This window comes from Lindgomyces ingoldianus (assembly GCF_010093535.1).
Source record: "Lindgomyces ingoldianus strain ATCC 200398 unplaced genomic scaffold BDR25scaffold_13, whole genome shotgun sequence".
In the NCBI taxonomy this organism is placed as follows: domain Eukaryota; kingdom Fungi; phylum Ascomycota; class Dothideomycetes; order Pleosporales; family Lindgomycetaceae; genus Lindgomyces; species Lindgomyces ingoldianus.
Genome location: NW_022985174.1, coordinates 1098792 through 1119135, shown reverse-complemented (window position 1 = coordinate 1119135; position 20344 = coordinate 1098792). Strand labels below are relative to the sequence as shown.

The window sequence follows — 20344 nt, the reverse complement described above, 5'->3', positions numbered from 1 at the left end:
TGACTACTTTTAGTGCCTTATAATGTAGGTGTTTCGAGTTAACTTTGCTCTATGTTGCCTAGCTGATATCGTCTATTTGCCTATTAATATTGGGAGACTTAGAAAAAACCCGACACTCTAATGATTTCATAGAGACTCTGTAAGACTATCGCACCCGTGAGGGGACCTTCCATTCCTCTAGTGTACTCATTACCCATCTCAGTCATGCACGACCCATAAGAAAAGTACTTTAAACCACTCAGATGTATACACGGTATAAAACACGCTTTCTCTCAAGGAAAAAAGACAGAAAGAAACAATCTGAACCTAAACCCCCGCTATGCCCCAAACCCCAGTACTATTTCCCCCTCCAAACCTCGGCCCCAACCCCAACCGCAAGCCACCACACCATCCACCTATCCCAATCCCCCCTAGCCTTTAGCATTCCACCGATCATTCCACGCATTCACTGCTACAGCCACCTGTTTATAAAACCAATTCCTTGCCCCCTCCTCTACAACTGGCACAAACGGCCCGTTCGTTCCCCCCTTCAGCACAATGCTCATGCCCGTCCTCTCCTTACTAATAGTCTGAATATCCTTGAGTGGTACATCCCACTCCATCTGCAGCTTCTTTGTCCTAACCAGCATGATCCCGTTATATGTCAACATAACCAACTTTTCCTTGCCTTGGAGCTCCAAGTGCGCGATATAATCTTCGTTGAAGTATTTTCCGTTATCTAGGGTCTTCAGCCAGAATTGACCCAGGGCTTCACGTTGGGAATATGGCCGCACGATGCCATCTTGCCCAATAAACCGGGTGAGCCGGACGCGGTCCAGGCCTTCTTGGTCGAAGACGGTGGTGGTGTTGCGTACGCCTTCCGCCATGTTGGACGCGAGGTCGAATGCGCCGATTGCCGCCTTGGTAGGCACACCTAACAGACCTTTACCAACCCCCTTCACGAAACCTAGCGCACCTTCTTTTTCAGCACCTTGGATGGGATGACGAGCGAGGCCCCCAAGGCCACTTGCAAGGCTGCTGGCGAAGGCGTTGCCGCCGGCTGTGATGCCATACAGGGCGTGCTTGGGGCGGTTTCGGGAGCGCGACATTCGGCGCTGATCTTGGAATTCTTTGTCCAGGGTGGCGGCAGATAGGCCTTTGGACATGCTCCCAGTGAACTTAGCCATACTATCTGAGAAGCCAAAGACCGATTTTTTTACAAAGCTGGATGCGCCCTTCGCAATGCCGATGCCGAGCTCTTCTGGACGGTCGGATTTGACGAGACCTTGGTACGGTTCGTAGAAGATGTCAGCAACGCCAGAGCTGACGTTCGTGAAGAGGCCAACGGGGTTACCAAGGAAGTCGGCGGAACCAATGACAACGTGGACCTGGCGGAGGGACTCTTGGACATAGTGGCTTTTGATGTTGTTGATCAACGCCTCGGTCGATACGCGTGCGTTTTCGAGCATCAAGGCATTGTATCGGACCGGTGCGTCATTGACATTGCCGATAGACATAGTCAATACATTGACTGCGAACATGAAAGGATTTGACGAGGACATCGTATCCTCTGCATTGATGCGCTCCGTGCGAACGAAAGACAGATCGATCTGCATTGGCTGAAGGTGGAGAAGCTCGAAGTAGACATCCTGGCCGGTTTGTTCCTGCTGGGGTTCCGGAATATCAAGAGAGTCATCGCAGAGTTTGCCCTCCTTCTCTTCCGACCAAGATGCTCCAGGTATCTTCGCAAAGTCGAGCATTGCGAATATGAAGTCTTCATCAATTTCAAGCGTCATCTGTTGAAGAAGGATGGTGAAGTACTTAATGTAGAGCACGCCATATGAGTCGTCCTTGACACGCGTGATGCTCGTCTGGAAGATCGGGTGGGCCTCCATTTCCTTGCCAGTCTTGGGTACAACACTCGGATAGAAGATAATGGGAAAGATACCGCCATAGAGCTGGTTATCAATTTGAATCCACTTGACCATCAGGTTAACCATCTGGTAGAGTGAAGAATCATTGTACTTGAGCTCGATATCTCTCAGGGTGATATAGACTAGCTCACGCAACTGGCGGTTGACGAGTGAGATGCCAATTCCGGCCAACCGCAGTTGAGCCTTGAAGGTCACATCATTGTCGACATCCTTAACTTCGAAACCGCCAGTCGCCGAGGAAGCGGTGCCTGACTTCTGTTTGTACAAGCTCTTTGATGGCCTGTAGTTTGAGATCTCTAGCGTTTGGGTTGGCCCACTGGCAACCACATTCAGATCAATGATCTTCTGTCGACTCTGGTTCTGCCCAGGCGGTATTTTGAATGGAATTAAGTTACCAATCTCAGCAAGTTTGACATGTCGCTCTCTCCCATTTGCGTTGAGAACGATCTCCTTGTTCTTGGCAGCAGGGAAGTCCCAAGCATACGGCATAATACTCCGTGGAGGAAGGCGGTATCTAATAGGTCGGAATCCGGTCCCACGATCATCCTCATCTTCATCCAGGTTTGGATTTGCTTGCCAGTACAGGAATTCTTGATCGCTCATATTCTTGAAGGAGAACGGCCAGTGTTTTGTTTCAACACTGATGTGAATGAAGATCGTCGCATGCTCCATAAGCACATCAATTCGGATGAGCTTCTGGCGTTGCCCGGCTTTAGATAGCTTGACGTGAACACTTCCAACATTGGAAATATTGAACGGGGAAGACCATTGGTTGTTGACACCAGGGTAGCAAAGAGACAATTGGGGTGTTCCTCCCTGTTTTAGCCATCGCAGAGGTAGCAAATCTCCAGTCTTGAGCGACATCCATTCTGAGGAGCCTGGTTCGCGGATATTCAACTGTTCTTTGATTTTGTTCTTTATAATGAATCGGGGCGCAATAGTGACGACCTTGCTCAAGTTGTACTTTCCTTCGCCTTCGGCGACGGTAATACCGATATGCATGTCAGATCGAGCCTTGTTAGAGGGTAGTGTGACTGCATAAGTGCTTCCGATTGCATCGAAACTCTGAGGCTTGCTCCAGTTCGAGTCACCAACTTTGATCAGAGCTCGATTCTTCTTGTCCTCGGTGGGGAATGAAAACATGAATGGCAGTGGCTTGTGGCCATCGTCATTGGTGTCGGCAAAGACGCCTTGCCCGGCTGCACCTCTGGCCTGGCCAAGGAACGCCTTGCTACGGACGTCGAGTTCAAGCCCAGTGCGGTTGAGAATGACGTAGGGACTATAGATTGTCACCTTGAATGACCCACCGCCATCAGGATAGTTGCTAAACGGAATTAGTATGCTTCGTTTTGGGCGGTCGTCGATTTTAGAGAACTTACTAGAAGTGCATGTTGAGGTGCAACGTAAGGTCATTGTTGTCCTTCAACTCTAAACTTTTCTCCCTCCTGAAGCTCTCTCGGTCAGTTGAGTTGATAATGCCGAACTTGCTTGGCTTGAAAGGTGTGTCTTGCATGTCCACACTGATGAGTAGGAGATGTGAAAGCTCCACCACATGGACTGGGCTGACACCTCCTTTCCTCAGGAAATTTGTCCAGTCCTTCTTAGTATTGCTGTCGTATATCCTGTATTTGAAGTCGAATGGTAGCAGATTCTGGACCTCAACCGGCGCGGCCAGGCGAATACGCATGTATGGATACACACTGGTGAGAGGATCTTTCTTATCATACGCCGCATGCATCTGGAAGTAGAAGGGAGGAGATTGGTCGTCTTGCTCTCCCCGACATGTGATCGTCCTAGTAGGTCGCCTCAGCAGGTCCTTCCAGAAAAGGCGTTCATTTGACCAGGTGTAGCCAAACCCCTGGTCTGGGCGAACAACGATTGAATGCATGAATGCTGCTCCGACCGGTGCTGGTCTTGCATCACCGGGAGCAACCTTCTCAATCTTCAGGAGATGGCCTTCTTCAGGACTGTAGATGCCAAGCTCGACTGGGATTTGGGTGTTGTTTTCAACTAGCAACGGAGACCTGAACGTTATGTTCTTGACGTTGTCTGCGCCAAGCTTGACATCTACGAGGATGCGATGCTGTACTCGGTCCTTCTTGGGCTTGAGGTTGTAAAGGAACTCTCCCTCACGATGCACGGGAATTCGCGGGATGGTGTCGAACCCACTACCTTTCAGCCGTATGCCAAGAACACCGTTAGCTCCTTCTGTCGACAGGGTCTCACGAGTGGCTGAAGGGTCTTCAAATCGCCACGGCTGTTCATCTCCGTCTTCGAGTTTGGATGCATATCCGTCTATCAGATCTCGACCTTCGGCCCAGACATCTAGTCCAAAACCAGTGTAATTACGGATACGGTATGGAGCATCCGTGCCACGAGGCTTAGATAGGATATCCTCGTCTGTAGTCAGGAAGTCGAATGACTTGGACGCTAGAGCAATTGTAGCTGCTGTAACGGTAAGCTCCACAGACTTTCTGGAATAGAGCTCGACGGAAAGCTTGTCAGGGTTTTGGTCCTTAGACATGTGAAAGCCCAACTGCCACGGTTCAATCAGAGGCTCCCATGCTGACTTGGAAAAGTTGTAAATGTTGATAAGAGTGTCGATGCTAGTATCAGCTGTCATTGCTCCCGACCAATCTCGTACATCAATGCCGAACTTCTTCACACGCCAGTCTAGCATGGGCATCTCGTGAACATCCCCGATCAGAACGACACGGATTCCTTCGATATTCACGCTCATCTCCTCACGCTTAATCATGGCTGAACCGGGCCGCGGAGGTTGTGGTGGAGGACCATGCTGGCTTGATCGCTTCGTGGTAGCAAAACTCTTAGCTGGAGGCTTCGACGATGCTGCTTTTGTAGACTTCGGTTTGGTTGATCCTGAACCTTGCTTGATCATTTGTGACTTTTCTTCAGCTAACTTCTTGTTTTCGTCGTTGGCCGACATTGCGGACGCGCGGTTGACAATCTGCATAGCGAGCAAGATATCTCGAAGGGACAATCGTAGGACGAGCGGCTCAATGTCCACAGTTATGCTGGTCAACGATGACTTTGTTCCCTGGTTACGAATATCCAAGGCCGTTTGGATGCTGAAGTCGTCTAGGATTCGCAGCCGGCTTGTCTCAAATCTGTCCATGCGGCAAAGGAACATTCCAACTTTATCGACTTGCAGCGTCATGGCCTGCTGCTTTGACACAAGCACCTGCTTTGTACCCAGCACAATGGCTTCAGAGCTTGATAACGCGGGATTTGCGATTAGGACGACCTGCGCGTCCACCAGGTTCACGCGGAAGGAGATGTTCATTCCACCCTCAGCTGGTTCCGCGGTTGCACTGGGCTTAGCAGGTGATGCAAACCCATCAGGAGATTTCAAGTCCATGGAGCTGTCCGCGTCGTCATCATCCATCTCTTCCTCAATGGCCAGGGGCTCGTCTGTGGAAAGACCTGCGTTGACAAAAGCCTGCAAAGCGAACAGATAGTCTAATGCCAGGATGATTCTCGGGCTGTCGATCGTTAAGAGTGCAATTAGACTCTTCTCCTGCCCACCAGATATGGAGATACTAGCCATGAACTGCTGCTTTACGTCGTTGTTAATGAGCGACATTATCTTTCGGAACTTGTTCGTTTCCTGCATCCGGCTGTCCCTGATAGTAAAGGACTGAACCATTAATTCGGCCTCAAAAGCTCCATCACTAATCATGCGAAGTTTCGCGTTTGTCTCATTGAGGGAGAACTTGGACAAACTGGCAGCTTCAATGTTGCAGACGGGCTCGCCGTCTTTAGACTTTATTAGCTCCAGGCCAACAGCGCCAACCTTGAAGAAGAAATCAAGCTTTGTCCATCTTTCGTCGCCGGTTCGTAGCTCTGGGTTTTGACTTGACACAAGATCCTGTGGTTTCTCCTGGGAAGGTGGCTTCCCATCAGCCAATTGTTTGGCTGGCTCGGTCGTAGAGTCCGGCAGCTCTTGTTGGACATCTTCAGCAATGACATCATCCGACTCTGTCGCAAATGCAGCGGGAATGGATCGTGAAAGCTCTAAGGCGAACCTCATTTGCTCAGAGGTGAGTTTCAGGTTGATGTTTGACATGGTCCCTTCTATCTCGAGATCGGGTCGCTGACGTCCAGGCTTGTGGTCAACAATCATGATGTTGAAATCCAAATCAACCTTGTCAATGAGTTGCAGCTCTTCAGATTGGTCGTCCTCGTAATGAAGATTTGAGGTCAGCTTGATGTTCCTGATACCTGCAGATAACTTGTTCGCCACGTCTGAATTCTTGGAGTCGTCCAAGGGAACAAACATATTCTTCGCGTATATCTCTCCCAGGTTCGCTATCAAAGTATCTCGATCCGGCTTATCGGAAATGACCATCCGTGGAAAGACCACAATTGGCGTGCTGATAACGATGTCAAAGTGCATCTTGGTGGCACGTTCTTGAATCTGCGTCGCTTGGTTCGCGGCAGCCTGGCGCGCAGCGTTAAAAATAGCCTGCATCTTGCCGAATTTGACGGCGAATTCCATGATTTTGCGGAAGGGTTCTGTTAGAAAGTTGATCTTGATAGATCCAGTCTTCAAGACAACAGAGGTGTCGTATCCAGGATAGCTCTCGGAATCAGGGTCAAAGGTCTCGTAGCTAAAGTCCGCTAAGTTCTTGCCTTGGATTGTAACTAGCTGCCGAAGAGACGACTCCTCAGACACACCCTGATTGACATCATCAATCAGCGATAGGTTGCCCAGCCTTCCACTAATACGCATCGCCTTGCCGTTCAAGAAGATTCCAACATCTCCAGAATTTAAGCTTAGTGTAGCAAGCCTGATACCATCATTATTAAGAACGACGGAGATGCGCTTGAGCTCGGCTCGAATCCGGATCTTGTCCTGCTCGGCTGGAGGCTGCTTTGCAACTTGCAGTTGCTCCTCTTTGGCAGCAATCTGAGCTTGCTGATTCTGAGGAGGTCCAGGATTCGTGAACGTGATGAGTATGAAGTCTAAGAGCGTCAGGAGTGTTCTCCTGGTGACGATCAGATTGATGGTCGACACAGCAACATCCAGATTCATGGTAATACCCTCATACTTTGTCATAAATTCAGGGGATTCATTGTTCACCTTCACAAACTTCAGCGAGAACAGATCCTTCTGTTCAGACTCTGACACATCCTCCGAGGACACAATGTTGCGGAACTCGGGTATGGGGTTCTCTTCGACGTGATCCTCGATGGCCATGGATCTCAGGCGAACCTCAGCAACCATATCAAAGGGCTTCTGATAGAACTCAAGATCGAAGTGCTCTGCAACCAACTCGACCAAGAGCTGATCTGGTTTTTTGCCTTCTGGATCAGAACGGAAGAGGGAACCTTGAAGCTTGTCTACTGTAAAATTGAACTGAAAGTTGCGTTGATGTATGTTGATGTCGCTAGTTGACTTGGCCTCGACCGCGTCTTCAAACTCCTCTCCTTGGTTATCATCCCTCTCTTCCTCCACCACAAGCTCGTGCTCCTGCGCTGTAAACTGGAAGGACTTTGATCTTGGCCTCCCAAGTGGATCGTGATTGGATTTATCCTCGCCGGTGAGTTTCAGGTTAGAAGGACCCTTAGCTCCTTCAGTTACTTGCTTGCTGGGTTCCTCGTTCTCGAACTTTGGGACGGCCACGTCAATGAGCTTCATGAGGTTCTTATACTTAGCATCAGAGATGGATGCATGCAAGACTGGGAGATTGCCGGATATACGGAACTTTGTGAGATCAGAAGCTTTGGGTATGATACAAATTTCAATCTTAAAGTCCATGTTGATCCTATCCACAATGTGCAGGTCCTTGGTGGTAGCTGTGTCAACGAGCTGAGCTCGAGTTTCCTCGATCGAGGGGCCGATGAGGACCTGCGTAGATTCCAGTTTTAAAAGGAACTTATCGTACATTAGGCCCTCGAGCCGGCGGAAATCTTCATCGGTATACTGCTGCTTTTGCTTCGATTGAATATCCCGCAGAGTATCCTTGTCGACCAACTCACTTGTGACGCTGGCATGACCAGCATCGAGAATCAGGCAATTGCTTGACTTCTTCGTCACAGAATCCGGAATAATGATAAGAGGTGCTTGCAGGTCCAATTGGGCGTTGATGGTCTTGTGTTCTGAAAGCGCGAACTCTAGCCCAGCACGGGTCTGCTGCCGAATACCTTCTACCGTAGCACCTGCGGTTTCCATGAGCGCTCCAATGGACTCCATGTGTCGCTCGGGCGGTTTGAAGAATTTTGCAACTTCCACGACGAACTTGGGATTGTATACGATCTCCATGCCTTTCAGCTTCATGGTAAGGGCTGTATCAGCACTTCCATCTAGAGGGTTCTTTTCAAATGAGAGTTGGAAGAAGGGATCTTCTTTCTCCTCTTCTTCCCCCTCTTCGTCGGACTCTTTTGAGGTTTCGTCATCATTGAGCTCCTCGAATCGCTTCTCGTCCGGAACCGGAGGGGCGTCCTTAATCGTAATGATCTGAGGGAAGAGACTCCCTTCGGTGGTGCCGTCATATAAACGCATACCCTCGAGGGCTACTTTAACAAACGTTGAATCCGTCCGCTGCAGGAGCGTGGTACTGAAGGAATCGAAGAGGAGACGGAGTATTTCGGTTGCTTTTCCATGTGGATCACGCCTGAGGGTAAAGCTTCCAGTCCGCAGGCTCATATTGACCTCCATCTTGACGTATTCCCTCGGCATATCCACCGACTCGGCGATTGCCTTCTTCTCGTCCCAGTCAATGGCGTTGTAGAGCTCCTTACGTTGCTCATCGGTAATCTGAGTGTTGTCGTCCTTATCCTCTTCTTCCTTGGAGCCCCATATCCAGGCACCCCAGGTTTGTTTTGGAGGCGGCTTCTTCACTCCAACGTTCTCTTTCCGGAGTTGATTCCGTGCCAACGATCGCCAGAAACGCAGATCTTCGTAGCTCAACTTCTTCTCAAGCTCATCAAGCTCCTCAGTCTCAAGCGGAGCAAGTTTCTCTTCTCGCTTCTTCTTTTTGAAAAGGTCGATGTACCGTATTCGGTCATCCCTACGTTCCTTGAAATAATCCCAACTCCACTTGCGATTTCTGTCATGAATCTTGTCGAGCACGGCCTGCGCAGCGAACCGTAGCCATCCTGCAGGGTCTTCTTTCGGTGAAGACTTTGGTTGGAATTTCTTATACTCCTGGTGCCGGATGAAGTAGTGGAAGAGGTCGACAAGCATGAGAGCGTCTCGATATTGATCCTCATCGATAATGAAACCAAGCTCGTCAAACAACAAGCGCGCCTTCATCTTCGGTCTGTCGGGCTTGCCAGTCTTGTCCATTTCCAGACCAGCACGACCGCTGACGGGTTTGAGGACGAACTGGTGGTCTCCAAGCTGGGGGTTCTCTCCGCGGACAATCATGCCGCGCACCTTCTCAATGAACTCGGTATGATCGATGTGCTGCTCGGTCTTGTCCTGGCTCCCCTTTCCAGTCCCGATCAGCGAGGCGTCCGTATCCCAGTATACAGCCAAAGATCCAAGAGTGGCCAGCTTGTGCGTCGAGCTAGAGCTGCCTTGGATGAAGGTAGGCTTCCAATTCTCGTCAGTGCTCACAGCGCTGAAGTCGGCGAGCGTGATTCCCAACGCGAATGGATGTCCAGGGTCTGATATCGAGTCTTCGTACCGAATGTGAATATTCTTGACGGTAACCTGAACGTTGTCCACGATGGCAGTAACCATGCTAGCTGTGAAGCTTTGATTTTTCTGCTGTTCTTCTGCGCTCATACCCTCCGTATTCCGCTCCTTCAGTAGCTCAGCGCTGTCTAACTTCTCCATCTTAACGGCATGCGCTCTCCGCTCCTCTTCCTCAGCGTCATACTCCGCATCTTCCTTCGGGGCGGCCAGCAGAAACACGTCCTCAATATTGACCTTCAGCGGCTTCCCTCTCAGATTCGACCATGGTATTTGTAGAGTAAGCGACCCCAAATGTCCTTCGACTACGTTGAGCGGCAAGTGAAGCTGGTCCAGAGCCTCGCGACGCAGTTCGAGGTCGCGGAGTTTGACATCGCCGGACCAGATGCCGACATTCAATTGCTTCGCATCGAAGTTCTGAACATACATACCCAAGAACCGATTAAGCAAGTTGGCGACGAGACCCTCGAGCATGGTGGGGGCGGGCGACCACTACCCGGGCCGGGGGGAGGAAGGAGGAGAGGGGTTGTACCTAAGGTCGGTCGAGGATTCGTCAGGTCGTACAATTCGGTGAAGTCATAGGGAAATGTCGTAACAAGTGGGCAGTACTGCGTGACGGTAGGGGGCTGTAGATACTAAGCACGTAGCCAATCGTGAAAATTGCAGGGTGGAGGCAGGCTCCCGTGCCTCAGGGCAGTGCTCCGATCAGGCCAAACCGCAGAATGCGGGTAGGCTGGAGTCTGAAAATTAAAGACGAAGAGAAGCAAAGCAGAGACAAGCAGCAGTGACAGAAGAGAAAACACGCACGAAAGACACGCCGTGGCGGAAGTTTAGTGGAGCGATGGTCCAAGGCAACTCAGCGGTAGGAGATGACGTCGGTGTTTGTGTGAGGAAAGGATGATGCCCGCATTCGACCACGTGATGGACGCGACAAGATGATGCGAAACACCCATTCGTCCAGAGTTTCAACACCACCTGCATCTCGTCGAGAATTTAGGCATCTGCTTTCCTGTCTGGTCCTATCACATTGGTCTGTGCTACGCTATATCTCTGTTATTTTATTTTTTATAAAAAAACTCTCAGCCTAATGAGGTAATCGCGACGACCCGAATTTTTTCCAGCTTCGATCGGGATCTCAACACGTTCAGAGCTGCATCCGACAGCCCTCAACCAACTTACTAATCAAAGCCTCGAAACCACATGCTGCTAATACCTCACCCTATCGCCTATTCCTTTCTCTTGACCTATTGAAAAAATACTTCGACTGCTACACCCCGAGTCGGTGTTTAGACATCTCGCCAGCACAGACTTCAAGAACACTGGCATATCAAAGAACGAACCTGCAAAGTCACCATGGCCTGGCTATGGTCCTCAACTCCAATCTCTTCCGCAAACGCCAAACCCGAGTCGCAATCTCAACCACAATCGCAGCCACCCTCGCCCCCGCCGCGGTCGCAACCTCCCCCTCCCGCTCCAGCACCAACAACTACAACCCTATCCCAATCTGACCACCCCGATGCCGCCTTCCACGCCGCATATCCACACCTTGCCCCGTCCCCGTCCCCATCCTCCTCTCCCTTAAACCCCTCAAACCCTTCAACCTTCTCCCACAATTCCCCTTCCTTCCCAATCGACCCCTCCCACCCAACCCACCTCTCCTGTCGCGCACTCTTCGACTCCGCATTCCACTGTGCGTCCTTCGGTGGCAAATTCAACGACATATACCGCTACGGGACACTGCGCAACTGTAGCGAACATTGGGCCGACTGGCGTTTCTGCATGCGACTGAAGGTATACTCTGAGGGTACAAGGCGGGAGATGGTGCGGGAGCGGTATGCACGGAAAGAGGAGGTTGTGAAGCGGGGGAAGAATAGTGAAGATGTCTGGGAGAGGAGGGGAGTGGGAGAGGAGGTTAGGGGGGCCTTTGGAGGGTACGGGGGGGACGGAGGGGGGTCATAGAGAGGTTGAGAAGAATTCTTTCATATTGGTGTTAGGATGGGGGTCAAATCTATGTATGCATGGCCAAATTCACGAGATACCCTGTAGACAAAGTTTGTCAACTCAGAAGTTCTAAATGCACGATCACATGAAGCACGTATGGAAGGAAACTCACGAACTCAACCCTCTCAACTTTATTAAATTTACCTCCACACAACGCAAATGCAAATGCTCGACGCAAGAGATGATTCTGGAAGAGGTGATTCTGGATCACTTTCATTGAGGATACTAAGGGTGGAACTAAATCCACATCATTAGAGTACATACATACACCGGTTCCCCCCAACCCCATTCCATCGCAGTAGCAGACTTTTCGCCTCCAACAATCATGTTCATCTCATGCTCATGAATTCATCCTTGAATGCAATCCAGTGTAGGGTAAAGGGAGCAGGAAAGAGAAAAAAAAAAAAAAGAAACAAAAGACCTGGCTGCCGGTTGGCTCTATCAACCGAAGAACTCCAAAGAATCACCCGAGAAAGAGGAATTTCTATGCTGCTTAAGAAAGAAAATGGACGACTGCTTCGTTCGGTACCGATGCGTTTAGTCCACCTCCTCAACAGTTGGACCGTCATCTGCGTGTCCGCCGCCTGGAGCACCGCCGGGGAAGCCACCACCCGGCATGCCGCCGCCTGGCATACCTCCGGGCATACCACCCTCGCCGCCGGCACCGTAGAATTTCATCATGATTGGGTTGGCGACGGACTCCAGCTCCTTCTGCTGTGACTCATACTCATCCTTGGTGGCTTGCTGGTTATCGTCGAGCCAAGTGACGGTCTTGTCGATCTCCGCCTTGAGCTTCTCCTTATCGCCGGAATCGAGCTTCTCATCGACCTTGGAGTCGCTCATAGTGTTTCGCAGCGAGTAAGCATATGACTCGAGGGCGTTCTTGGCGGAGATACGGGCGGCTTCGGCTTCATCCTCAGCCTTATACTTCTCGGCTTCCGCCAACATGCGCTCGATCTCCTCCTTGGACAGACGGCCCTTGTCGTTGCTGATGACGATCTTGTTAGTCTTTCCGGTACCCTTCTCGAGAGCAGAAACGTTCATGATACCGTTGGCATCAAGGTCGAACGTAACCTCGATCTGTGGGACACCGCGCGGTGCCGGTGGGATACCAGTGAGTTCGAATTTGCCGAGCAAGTTGTTGTCCTTGGTTCGTGCACGCTCGCCCTCATAGACCTGGATGAGCACACCAGGCTGGTTGTCGCTGAAGGTAGAGAAGACCTCGGATTTCTTAGTTGGAATGGTTGTGTTGCGCTTGATCAGAGGAGTCATGACACCGCCAGCAGTCTCAATACCGAGGGATAGCGGAGCAACGTCCAAGAGCAATATCTCGTTGGTGGACTTTGAAGAGGTATCGCCGGAAAGGATAGCAGCCTGGACGGCAGCACCATAGGCGACAGCCTCGTCGGGGTTGATGGACTTGTTGGGCTCCTTGCCGTTGAAGAAGTCGGAGACCATCTTCTGGATCTTGGGGATACGAGTGGATCCACCGACCAAGACGATCTCGTGGACGGAAGACTTGTCGATCTTGGCATCGCGGAGGACACGCTCGACCGGCTCCATGGTGGATCGGAAGAGGTCCTGGCAAAGCTCCTCGAATCGAGCTCGGGTGATAGAGGTGTAGAAGTCGATACCCTCGTACAAGGAGTCGATTTCGATGGACGTCTGTGCAGAAGAAGACAGTGTGCGCTTAGCCCTCTCGCAGGCAGTTCGGAGACGGCGGAGAGCACGAGCGTTGGTTGTGAGGTCCTTCTTGTGCTTTCGCTTGAATTCGTTGGTGAAGTGGTTGACGAGCCGGTTGTCGAAGTCCTCTCCTCCCAAATGGGTATCACCAGCAGTGGACTTCACTTCGAAGATACCCTCCTCAATGGTGAGAAGAGAAACATCGAAGGTACCACCGCCAAGGTCAAAGATCAGGACATTGCGCTCACCAGTAGTCTTCTTGTCGAGACCGTAGGCAATGGCAGCTGCCGTAGGCTCATTAATGATGCGAAGGACGTTCAAGCCAGCAATCAAGCCAGCATCCTTGGTGGCCTGACGTTGAGAGTCATTGAAGTAGGCAGGGACAGTAACAACAGCATTGTTGACAGTACCTCCAAGGTACGATTCGGCAGTTTCCCTCATCTTGGTAAGAACCATGGATGAGATCTCCTCAGGTGTGAACGTCTTGATCTCGCCCTTAAACTCAACCTGGATGACAGGCTTGCCACCCTTGTCGATGACTTTGAAGGGGAAATGCTTCATGTCGGCCTGCACCTCAGCGTCTGCGAACTTGCGACCAATGAGACGCTTCGCATCGAAGACGGTGTTCACGGGGTTCATGGCGACCTGGTTCTTTGCGGAGTCCCCGATGAGGCGCTCGGTGTCGGTGAAGGCCACGAAACTGGGAGTGGTGCGATTACCCTGGTCACTGCGAAGATGTTAGCACTCGCTCTATGAAGAACATTCGGGGGTAAAAATACTCACTTGGCGATGATCTCTATCCGATCATCTCGGAAGATACCTACGCAGGAGTAGGTAGTTCCCAAATCGATACCAATAGCGGGGGCCATGGTTGTTGTGGTATTGCGGGGTGGAGGGCTGTGGTGGGTATCAAGTAGAGGCAGAAAAGAAAAGGCAACAGTCGAGCCTGCTCACAGAAGTCCGAGACTTTCGAGTGCGTCAGTCGTTAAGAACGAGTTGGGTGTGTGGGAAGAGGAGGAATTGGGCGGTGGAGGGCTATTTGTATCAGTGGGAGACGCAGTTTTCGGATCCTCTTCTGGAACTTTCGATCTGGCTCACCGGCCAACCAGCGTCTTCTACGAGATTCCAGCAGCCTCTTCGGCCCACTACGGATGCTGCCTGACAGGCCATTTGGGGGCAAATATCCCGGCGCTCTATTCCAATCCCTCCTTCGCGCCGATTCTAGGCTGCATTTATTTTTGCGCGCACTCAGAGCTGGTTTCGCGGTGCTGCGAGAAATTTCTTGAGCGTCCTTGGCCCTTCTTCTGTGACGCACTCGCCCCACTACCTAATTGGGCTATGTAAGCGAGCCCCTCACCCTCCAACACCAACGCCCTCGCCCTTCGCAGAATGGACATTCTCGTGATGGAGAAGGACGAGGGCGCAACCTCAGACGATCAATATTGATGTAGCGTTGCAGTACGCACTCCCGTTGTTGAGTCTCCCTCGACTTTCGTCCTCCTTCCAGGCTTCCACAGCCTTGCAATTTACAGCCTCCACCAATTCCGCCGAAAGACGAGACATAGCCCACTGGTCTTCAACTGCATATGCGCTTCCTTTCTAAATACTGAAAGGTGGCTGTCCTACTAAATCTTTCGCCCGTGCGCGCCATGAAGCATCGTGCATCACGGCACTGGGGTGGCGATTGCCTCCAAGGTTGGATGCAAACTCTGACATAGTAGACGTAGCTGTGCCATCTCTTTTTTGCCGTCCTGCGAGCTGTGCATTATTCATAGATATAAGAACTAAGTACTCTTCATCTTTCCTATCTCTTTTAACTTCTGTTAAATTTCTGTCAATACAAATTCTTTATGCTCCCAATGCAGTGCTCAATCAGAAGCCTCAATCCTTGTTCTGTGCCTAGTGACGTCATGGTGTCGTGCACATACAGCTCCAACCTTGACAGCAAGAGCGGGGAGCTTGGTTGAGCTCCCTGTCAACCATCCTTTCCTAAGCATTCCATATCCTCGGGCGGCTTTCCCTCCTCTCAACTCATTCGCACCTTTGTAAATTATCAATTGCAATCCATCAATTGCAACCATAATTGTATCGTTCTTTTTTTCATTGTCGCTGCAAGCTCCTTCAAACTTTGGGTTTGCAATATGCTTCGCGCCAGAGCATCACGCTTGGCCTTGAGGTCAATTGCTACCCCTGCAGCATGTCCAGCTAGAAGTCTCCTTAACCGATCAGCGTCTCAAGCACAACGGACCACAAAATTCAGCTCTTTGAGCTTCCAACGCCCTTCGATAAACCCAATGGTTCAATTCAAACCCATACAAACCGCAGTTCTCCGTCGAAAATTAGCCGCGAAGATTAACAAAGAAGCTGAAAATCGGTATTCTCACGAAAGAATCGAACCAAAGCCTGAGCAAGTCTCGGCTACTTCTACAATTCACCTCGTGCTCGGTGAAGTTGGAGGAGCACCTGCCACGGCGCCCGATGCTGACACGATGGGCGGTGTCAAACATGACTTGGTACGTACAACGCATTAGCGCCCTTACCATTGGCTGACGAATTCGAACTCTAGAACACGATCAAAGAGACATTCAATCTGTCCGAGGTACCGCGCCAGGCTTACCTCATTGGCCTTGCTGGAGTCCTTCCCTATCTTGCGACATCTCTTTCAACCGTCTATTGTGCTTGGGAGATTAACCATTCCGTTGGTGGACTTGGGTCCCTCATGTCTTCTGCCACTGCGGAGACTTTCCTGCATGTCTTGGAGCCTTTGCAGATTGGATATGGCGCCGTGGTGAGTGTAGCCAAGGCCCAAGAAGAAGCCATCAATTGAAAACCTTGCAGATCCTTTCCTTCCTCGGTGCCATCCATTGGGGCCTTGAATTTGCTGGGTACGGTGGACATCACGGCTACAGACGCTACGCCATTGGGGTTGTTGCTCCAGCTGTAGCGTGGCCGACAGTGCTCATGCCAGTGGAATATGCCCTGATCACCCAATTTGGAGCTTTTGTCTTGCTTTACTACGCTGACACTAGGGCGTCTTACCGAGGCTGGACTCCACCCTGGTATGCCATCTACCGCTTCGTGTTGACGTTCATTGTCGGCGCCAGTATCGTGGTTAGTCTCATTGGAAGAGGTGAGGTATCCGATCGAGTCGGAAGACTGCCAGGCGCAGTGGACAGACTGACTGCACTGAGAGAATCGGCTCAAGAAACACTAGCTAAGGAGGAAGAGGGTATTAGAGCGCGGCAAGAGGCCGAGGCGACTAAGGGAGGCGATGACAGCGTTAAAGAAGCAGAAAAGAGCGAGTAAGATGCATTCGACTAGACGACCTTAGGAAATCCTTTGCGTCTAATGTCTACCGGTGGTTTCCGCAAATTGATTGGTGGCGTTTATTGGCCATTCCTCCGGAAGGGCTTTTAGCATTCCATGGTTTCTTTTCAGTTCGGGTCCTTTTCTCAGAATGCCGAGCACTCTGCCACCAAATCATCTTTTTCGTGCGACTACTCTAATGGTAGGCCTGTGTAGGCGTTTTCTGTATGATACTGTACTCCATTATGACAATGTTTCATCAGTCTGACCTTGCAAATTTCGCATCGGATTGGTGAGATGGTGCACACAAATGGAAGTCTGGGTCCGCACTCAGCTTATGAATGATGTTAACACCAGGATAACTCTCCCTATATAGTGTCCTAGGGAGGAGCTGAGACATAAAATGTTGGAACGCACATGACCCTGCCTGGGCTTCATGCGTTGGGTACTTTGGTACTTGGGCTTCCCCTCCCCCGCTTTTTCCCGCAAACACCCCTCACTGTCATTTTCACAAGACAACGTGATAGAGCAAAACAAGCCTCCCCACACTCGCTGATCGTTTCCGTGTCCCATACCACTTTTTTACATCATGATCTCGTCGCGGCTCTCTCGTTCAACAGCTTCCAGTCTCTTCTTCGCTCCCTGAGACTCGGCTTTGGGGGCTCGCGTGAACATTAGACTCCACAAACCGACGTCATCAGAGACATACAAACACGTCCCTGGTGCGATTTCACCCTGCCAACCCCTTCGGAAACACTTAGCTGGGTTTCCCTCTTTCCATATTAAATCTTCCGTGACTTTTGAACGAGAGAGAATCGTAAGAGGGAGAATGTCAATGGAAAAGAGCTCAGTGGCGGGCGCAGACCCGCAGCCAGTTGCGAAAGAGCAGACGGCCGACGCGTCTCGAGGAACGCAACCGAACGAAAAGAAGCTGACGAAGTTTTACATTGGGTCCATTGATCAGGGGACGACTAGTACTCGCTTTATCATTTTTGATGGGACCGGGCAGCCCGTCGCACAGCATCAAATTGAATTCTCTCAAAAGTATCCCCAGTCAGGGTGAGTATTGTCAAGCTATAGCTGTGGCTTGCGACGCTCACTAAATGTATGCAGGTGGCATGAACATGACCCCAAGGAGATAATGGTATCCGTCGAGCAATGCATAGAGAAAGCTACACAGACTTTTATTGACCAGGGTAATAATATTGCGGACATCAAGGCCGTGGGCATCACGAACCAGCGCGAAACCACTGTGGTGTGGGACACCAAGACAGGAGAACCGCTCCATAATGCAATCGCCTGGCCCGATACTAGAACCAAGGGATTAGTACGAGAATTGAAGGGCAAGGATGGTTCCGATGAGCTACAGGATATATGTGGTCTTCCGCTCTCGACCTACCCGTCTTCCGTCAAGCTCGTATGGCTTCTGAAGCACGTGGATGTTGTTCGAAAGGCCTATGACGATGGGCGCCTGTCATTTGGGACCGTCGACAGCTGGCTCCTGTACAACCTGAACGGCGGAAAGGAGAATGACGTCCATGTCACGGATGCCACAAACGCATCCCGAACCATGTTCATGAATCTGCACACAGTTCAGTATGACGATTTGCTCCTGGATTTCTTCGACGTGGATCGCACCAAGATCAATCTACCAAAGATCGTATCATCGTCGTCTCCGGATGCGTTTGGTTCCCTGACCTATGGCCCATTGAAGGGCATTCGCATTGCAGGATGTCTGGGAGATCAATCTGCAGCACTTGTTGGTCAGCAAGGCTTCTCTCCTGGCTCTGCAAAGAATACATATGGAACAGGGTGCTTCCTGCTTTATAACGTAGGCGAAAAGCCTGTAATCTCCCAACATGGCCTCCTCGCTACTATTGCGTACGACTTTGGTGGCAAGCGTAGGCCCGTCTATGCACTTGAAGGCAGCATTGCTGTCGCGGGCAGTGGTGTGAAGTTTTTGATGAACAATATGGGTTTCATCACCCATTCTCACAAAATCAGTGACCTCGCAGCGACTGTAGAAGACAATGGAGGCTGTGTCTTCGTCACTGCTTTCAGTGGTCTTTTTGCACCATATTGGATTGATGATGCCAAAGGGACAATATTTGGAATCACGCAACATACTGAGCGAGGACATATTGCCCGGGCGACACTGGAGGCTACCTGCTTCCAAACGAAAGCTATCCTCGATGCCATGGAGCGTGATAGTGGTCATAAGCTTGCCGAGCTTGCAGTGGACGGGGGTATGAGCAACTCCAATTTGTGTATGCAGGTAAGTCCACATATAACCTGTTCTTGACCCCTGTGAGGAGGTTTGTCGCAAGCTCAACGAATCTAGACTCAAGCCAACATTATCGGCATTCCTGTGGATCGCCCGGCTATGCGCGAGACGACGTCATTGGGGGCTGCCATCGCAGCAGGCTTCGCCGTTGACATATGGAAAGAATTCGACGAGCTAAAAGATATCAACCAGAAGGACCGCATGATATTCGAACCGAATATCTCCAAGGAAGAGAGCGCTAAGATGTTCAAAAAGTGGGGACGAGCTGTGGAAATGTGTCGGGGTTGGCTTGACACTGATGAGGCGAATGGGGATTTTTGATATAATTGACGTGTTATATAGCTCAATATGGCCGCTTGCGTCTTTTCCATTGGCTTCATTCCTCTCCGCGGTACCCGGGCGATAACGTTCTTATACGAAGATGGTCCCGCTTCTGACTTGAGCGGATAATGGCTGTTAAAGCAGTCGAGGAAAGTCGCGGCAGAGGCGACCGACAACCAACTGAAGTACTGCTCAGCCGGTACTACCCTACACAAGAATTTATATACCCTGGCGTCTCCTGGTAATAGGCTCGCTAATGTTGTTGTTCTATCGTTCTTCTGCTGGCGGGAAGGATCGATTTCCACGATGCGGGGCACAGCGAACAGTCCAACATCGAAGCCAAAGCCCTGCTCTACGGCTTTCCTGTTAGAGCTCGTTATCTTCTACGTTACATGCCCTCTTTCAGGCTGAATTTGTGAGCGTTGACGACCGGGAGCCTTTCAATAATTATACGGCACTTGCCATGTCGTTGGGCCCAGCTATGGGCCATGGCCGGTGAGAATCATGTTTCTGCCTGTTCAGCTGACCAGGTAGGCAGGAAATATCGAGACGCTTCGGTGAGTACCAACATGCCAGGATTGGCCGGATGATGTTAGGAGCTACCACACTCTAGACGTGAAAGTCGCCTTGACATATCCGCTGAGAACTTTCCGGCCTTGAACGGTTTGGCCGCGTGACGAGACGCGTGGTATTGATGATCGTTGATATCAATAATGGAGGGTTGTCGGGGAAGAGCACAAGAGAGCGGTGTAGGGACCTGCTTGAATATCCACTCACCTCAGACTAGGTCAGCGGCCAATGTTCCCAGGACCCCTTATGCATCGCCTGAGGTGCCTGCTTCCTGCTTCAACCTAGATGGCGTGCTCCTAAAAGCGTTCCAGAATGCACCTACGGATAGCTCAGCCAGCAAATTGGAAGCCCTCGCGTCATCTCCGCTAAGACATCCTTCACGTCCGGCTCGGCCCTTTCTCACATCAGGGTGTTGCTGCTAACGTCCTTTACTCAATGCTCTATAAGGGAGACCAGGAGGCGTGGAAATAAGGATGCGACCCCACGGGTCCAGGACCACGGGCAGCCACGCGTTTGACAGACCTTCCGGTCCGCATGGTGTCCTGTCATTTCACTGGGCATTTTACCGTGCTATGTGCGGAAAGCGACTCATGCCGTGCAGGA

The 20344-nt window shown here is 50.9% G+C and overlaps 5 protein-coding genes across 5 annotated transcripts; 3 read left to right on the top strand and 2 right to left on the bottom strand.

Annotated features, from left to right (window-relative positions):
- Nucleotides 1-369: 369 nt before the first annotated feature.
- On the bottom strand, nucleotides 370-10420 carry BDR25DRAFT_260366 (vacuolar protein sorting-associated protein 13). Its single transcript, XM_033686645.1, has 2 exons — nucleotides 3293-10420; nucleotides 370-3237 (listed from the first exon to the last, which is right to left on the bottom strand). The coding sequence occupies exons 1-2, from the start codon at nucleotides 10048-10050 to the stop codon at nucleotides 411-413; spliced, it is 9585 nt and encodes a 3194-aa protein (XP_033548651.1). The 5' UTR covers nucleotides 10051-10420; the 3' UTR covers nucleotides 370-410.
- A 142-nt stretch (nucleotides 10421-10562) lies between these two features.
- BDR25DRAFT_260362 (uncharacterized protein) lies at nucleotides 10563-11502 on the top strand (the record flags this gene model as incomplete). The annotated part of the gene is made up of 1 exon (XM_033686644.1): nucleotides 10563-11502. A coding segment is annotated over exon 1 (573 nt), but the record flags the coding sequence as incomplete, so codon positions are not given.
- Nucleotides 11503-11990: 488 nt separating this feature from the next.
- BDR25DRAFT_23120 (heat shock 70 kDa protein) lies at nucleotides 11991-14216 on the bottom strand. Its single transcript, XM_033685371.1, has 2 exons — nucleotides 14044-14216; nucleotides 11991-13987 (listed from the first exon to the last, which is right to left on the bottom strand). Exons 1-2 carry the CDS (start codon nucleotides 14127-14129, stop codon nucleotides 12115-12117), a joined length of 1959 nt encoding a protein of 652 aa, XP_033548649.1. The 5' UTR covers nucleotides 14130-14216; the 3' UTR covers nucleotides 11991-12114.
- A 902-nt stretch (nucleotides 14217-15118) lies between these two features.
- On the top strand, nucleotides 15119-16838 carry BDR25DRAFT_260358 (uncharacterized protein). Its single transcript, XM_033686643.1, has 3 exons — nucleotides 15119-15773; nucleotides 15827-16048; nucleotides 16099-16838. Exons 1-3 carry the CDS (start codon nucleotides 15402-15404, stop codon nucleotides 16564-16566), a joined length of 1062 nt encoding a protein of 353 aa, XP_033548648.1. The 5' UTR covers nucleotides 15119-15401; the 3' UTR covers nucleotides 16567-16838.
- Nucleotides 16839-17065: 227 nt separating this feature from the next.
- BDR25DRAFT_333815 (glycerol kinase) lies at nucleotides 17066-19247 on the top strand. The gene is made up of 3 exons (XM_033692877.1): nucleotides 17066-17625; nucleotides 17680-18841; nucleotides 18908-19247. The coding sequence occupies exons 1-3, from the start codon at nucleotides 17396-17398 to the stop codon at nucleotides 19169-19171; spliced, it is 1656 nt and encodes a 551-aa protein (XP_033548647.1). The 5' UTR covers nucleotides 17066-17395; the 3' UTR covers nucleotides 19172-19247.
- The last annotated feature ends 1097 nt before the right edge of the window (nucleotides 19248-20344 follow it).

Coding starts and splice junctions, on each gene's coding strand:
- BDR25DRAFT_23120 (XM_033685371.1), bottom strand. CDS start 14,129: ATGGCCCCCGCTATTGGTATCGATTTGGGAACTACCTACTCCTGCGTA. Junction 13,988..14,043: donor CGGATAGAGATCATCGCCAA/GTGAGTATTTTT, acceptor ACATCTTCGCAG/TGACCAGGGTAATCGCACCA.
- BDR25DRAFT_260358 (XM_033686643.1), top strand. CDS start 15,402: ATGCTTCGCGCCAGAGCATCACGCTTGGCCTTGAGGTCAATTGCTACC. Junction 15,774..15,826: donor GCGGTGTCAAACATGACTTG/GTACGTACAACG, acceptor TTCGAACTCTAG/AACACGATCAAAGAGACATT. Junction 16,049..16,098: donor AGATTGGATATGGCGCCGTG/GTGAGTGTAGCC, acceptor AAAACCTTGCAG/ATCCTTTCCTTCCTCGGTGC.
- BDR25DRAFT_260366 (XM_033686645.1), bottom strand. CDS start 10,050: ATGCTCGAGGGTCTCGTCGCCAACTTGCTTAATCGGTTCTTGGGTATG. Junction 3,238..3,292: donor CACCTCAACATGCACTTCTA/GTAAGTTCTCTA, acceptor AATTCCGTTTAG/CAACTATCCTGATGGCGGTG.
- BDR25DRAFT_333815 (XM_033692877.1), top strand. CDS start 17,396: ATGTCAATGGAAAAGAGCTCAGTGGCGGGCGCAGACCCGCAGCCAGTT. Junction 17,626..17,679: donor CAAAAGTATCCCCAGTCAGG/GTGAGTATTGTC, acceptor AAATGTATGCAG/GTGGCATGAACATGACCCCA. Junction 18,842..18,907: donor ACTCCAATTTGTGTATGCAG/GTAAGTCCACAT, acceptor CAACGAATCTAG/ACTCAAGCCAACATTATCGG.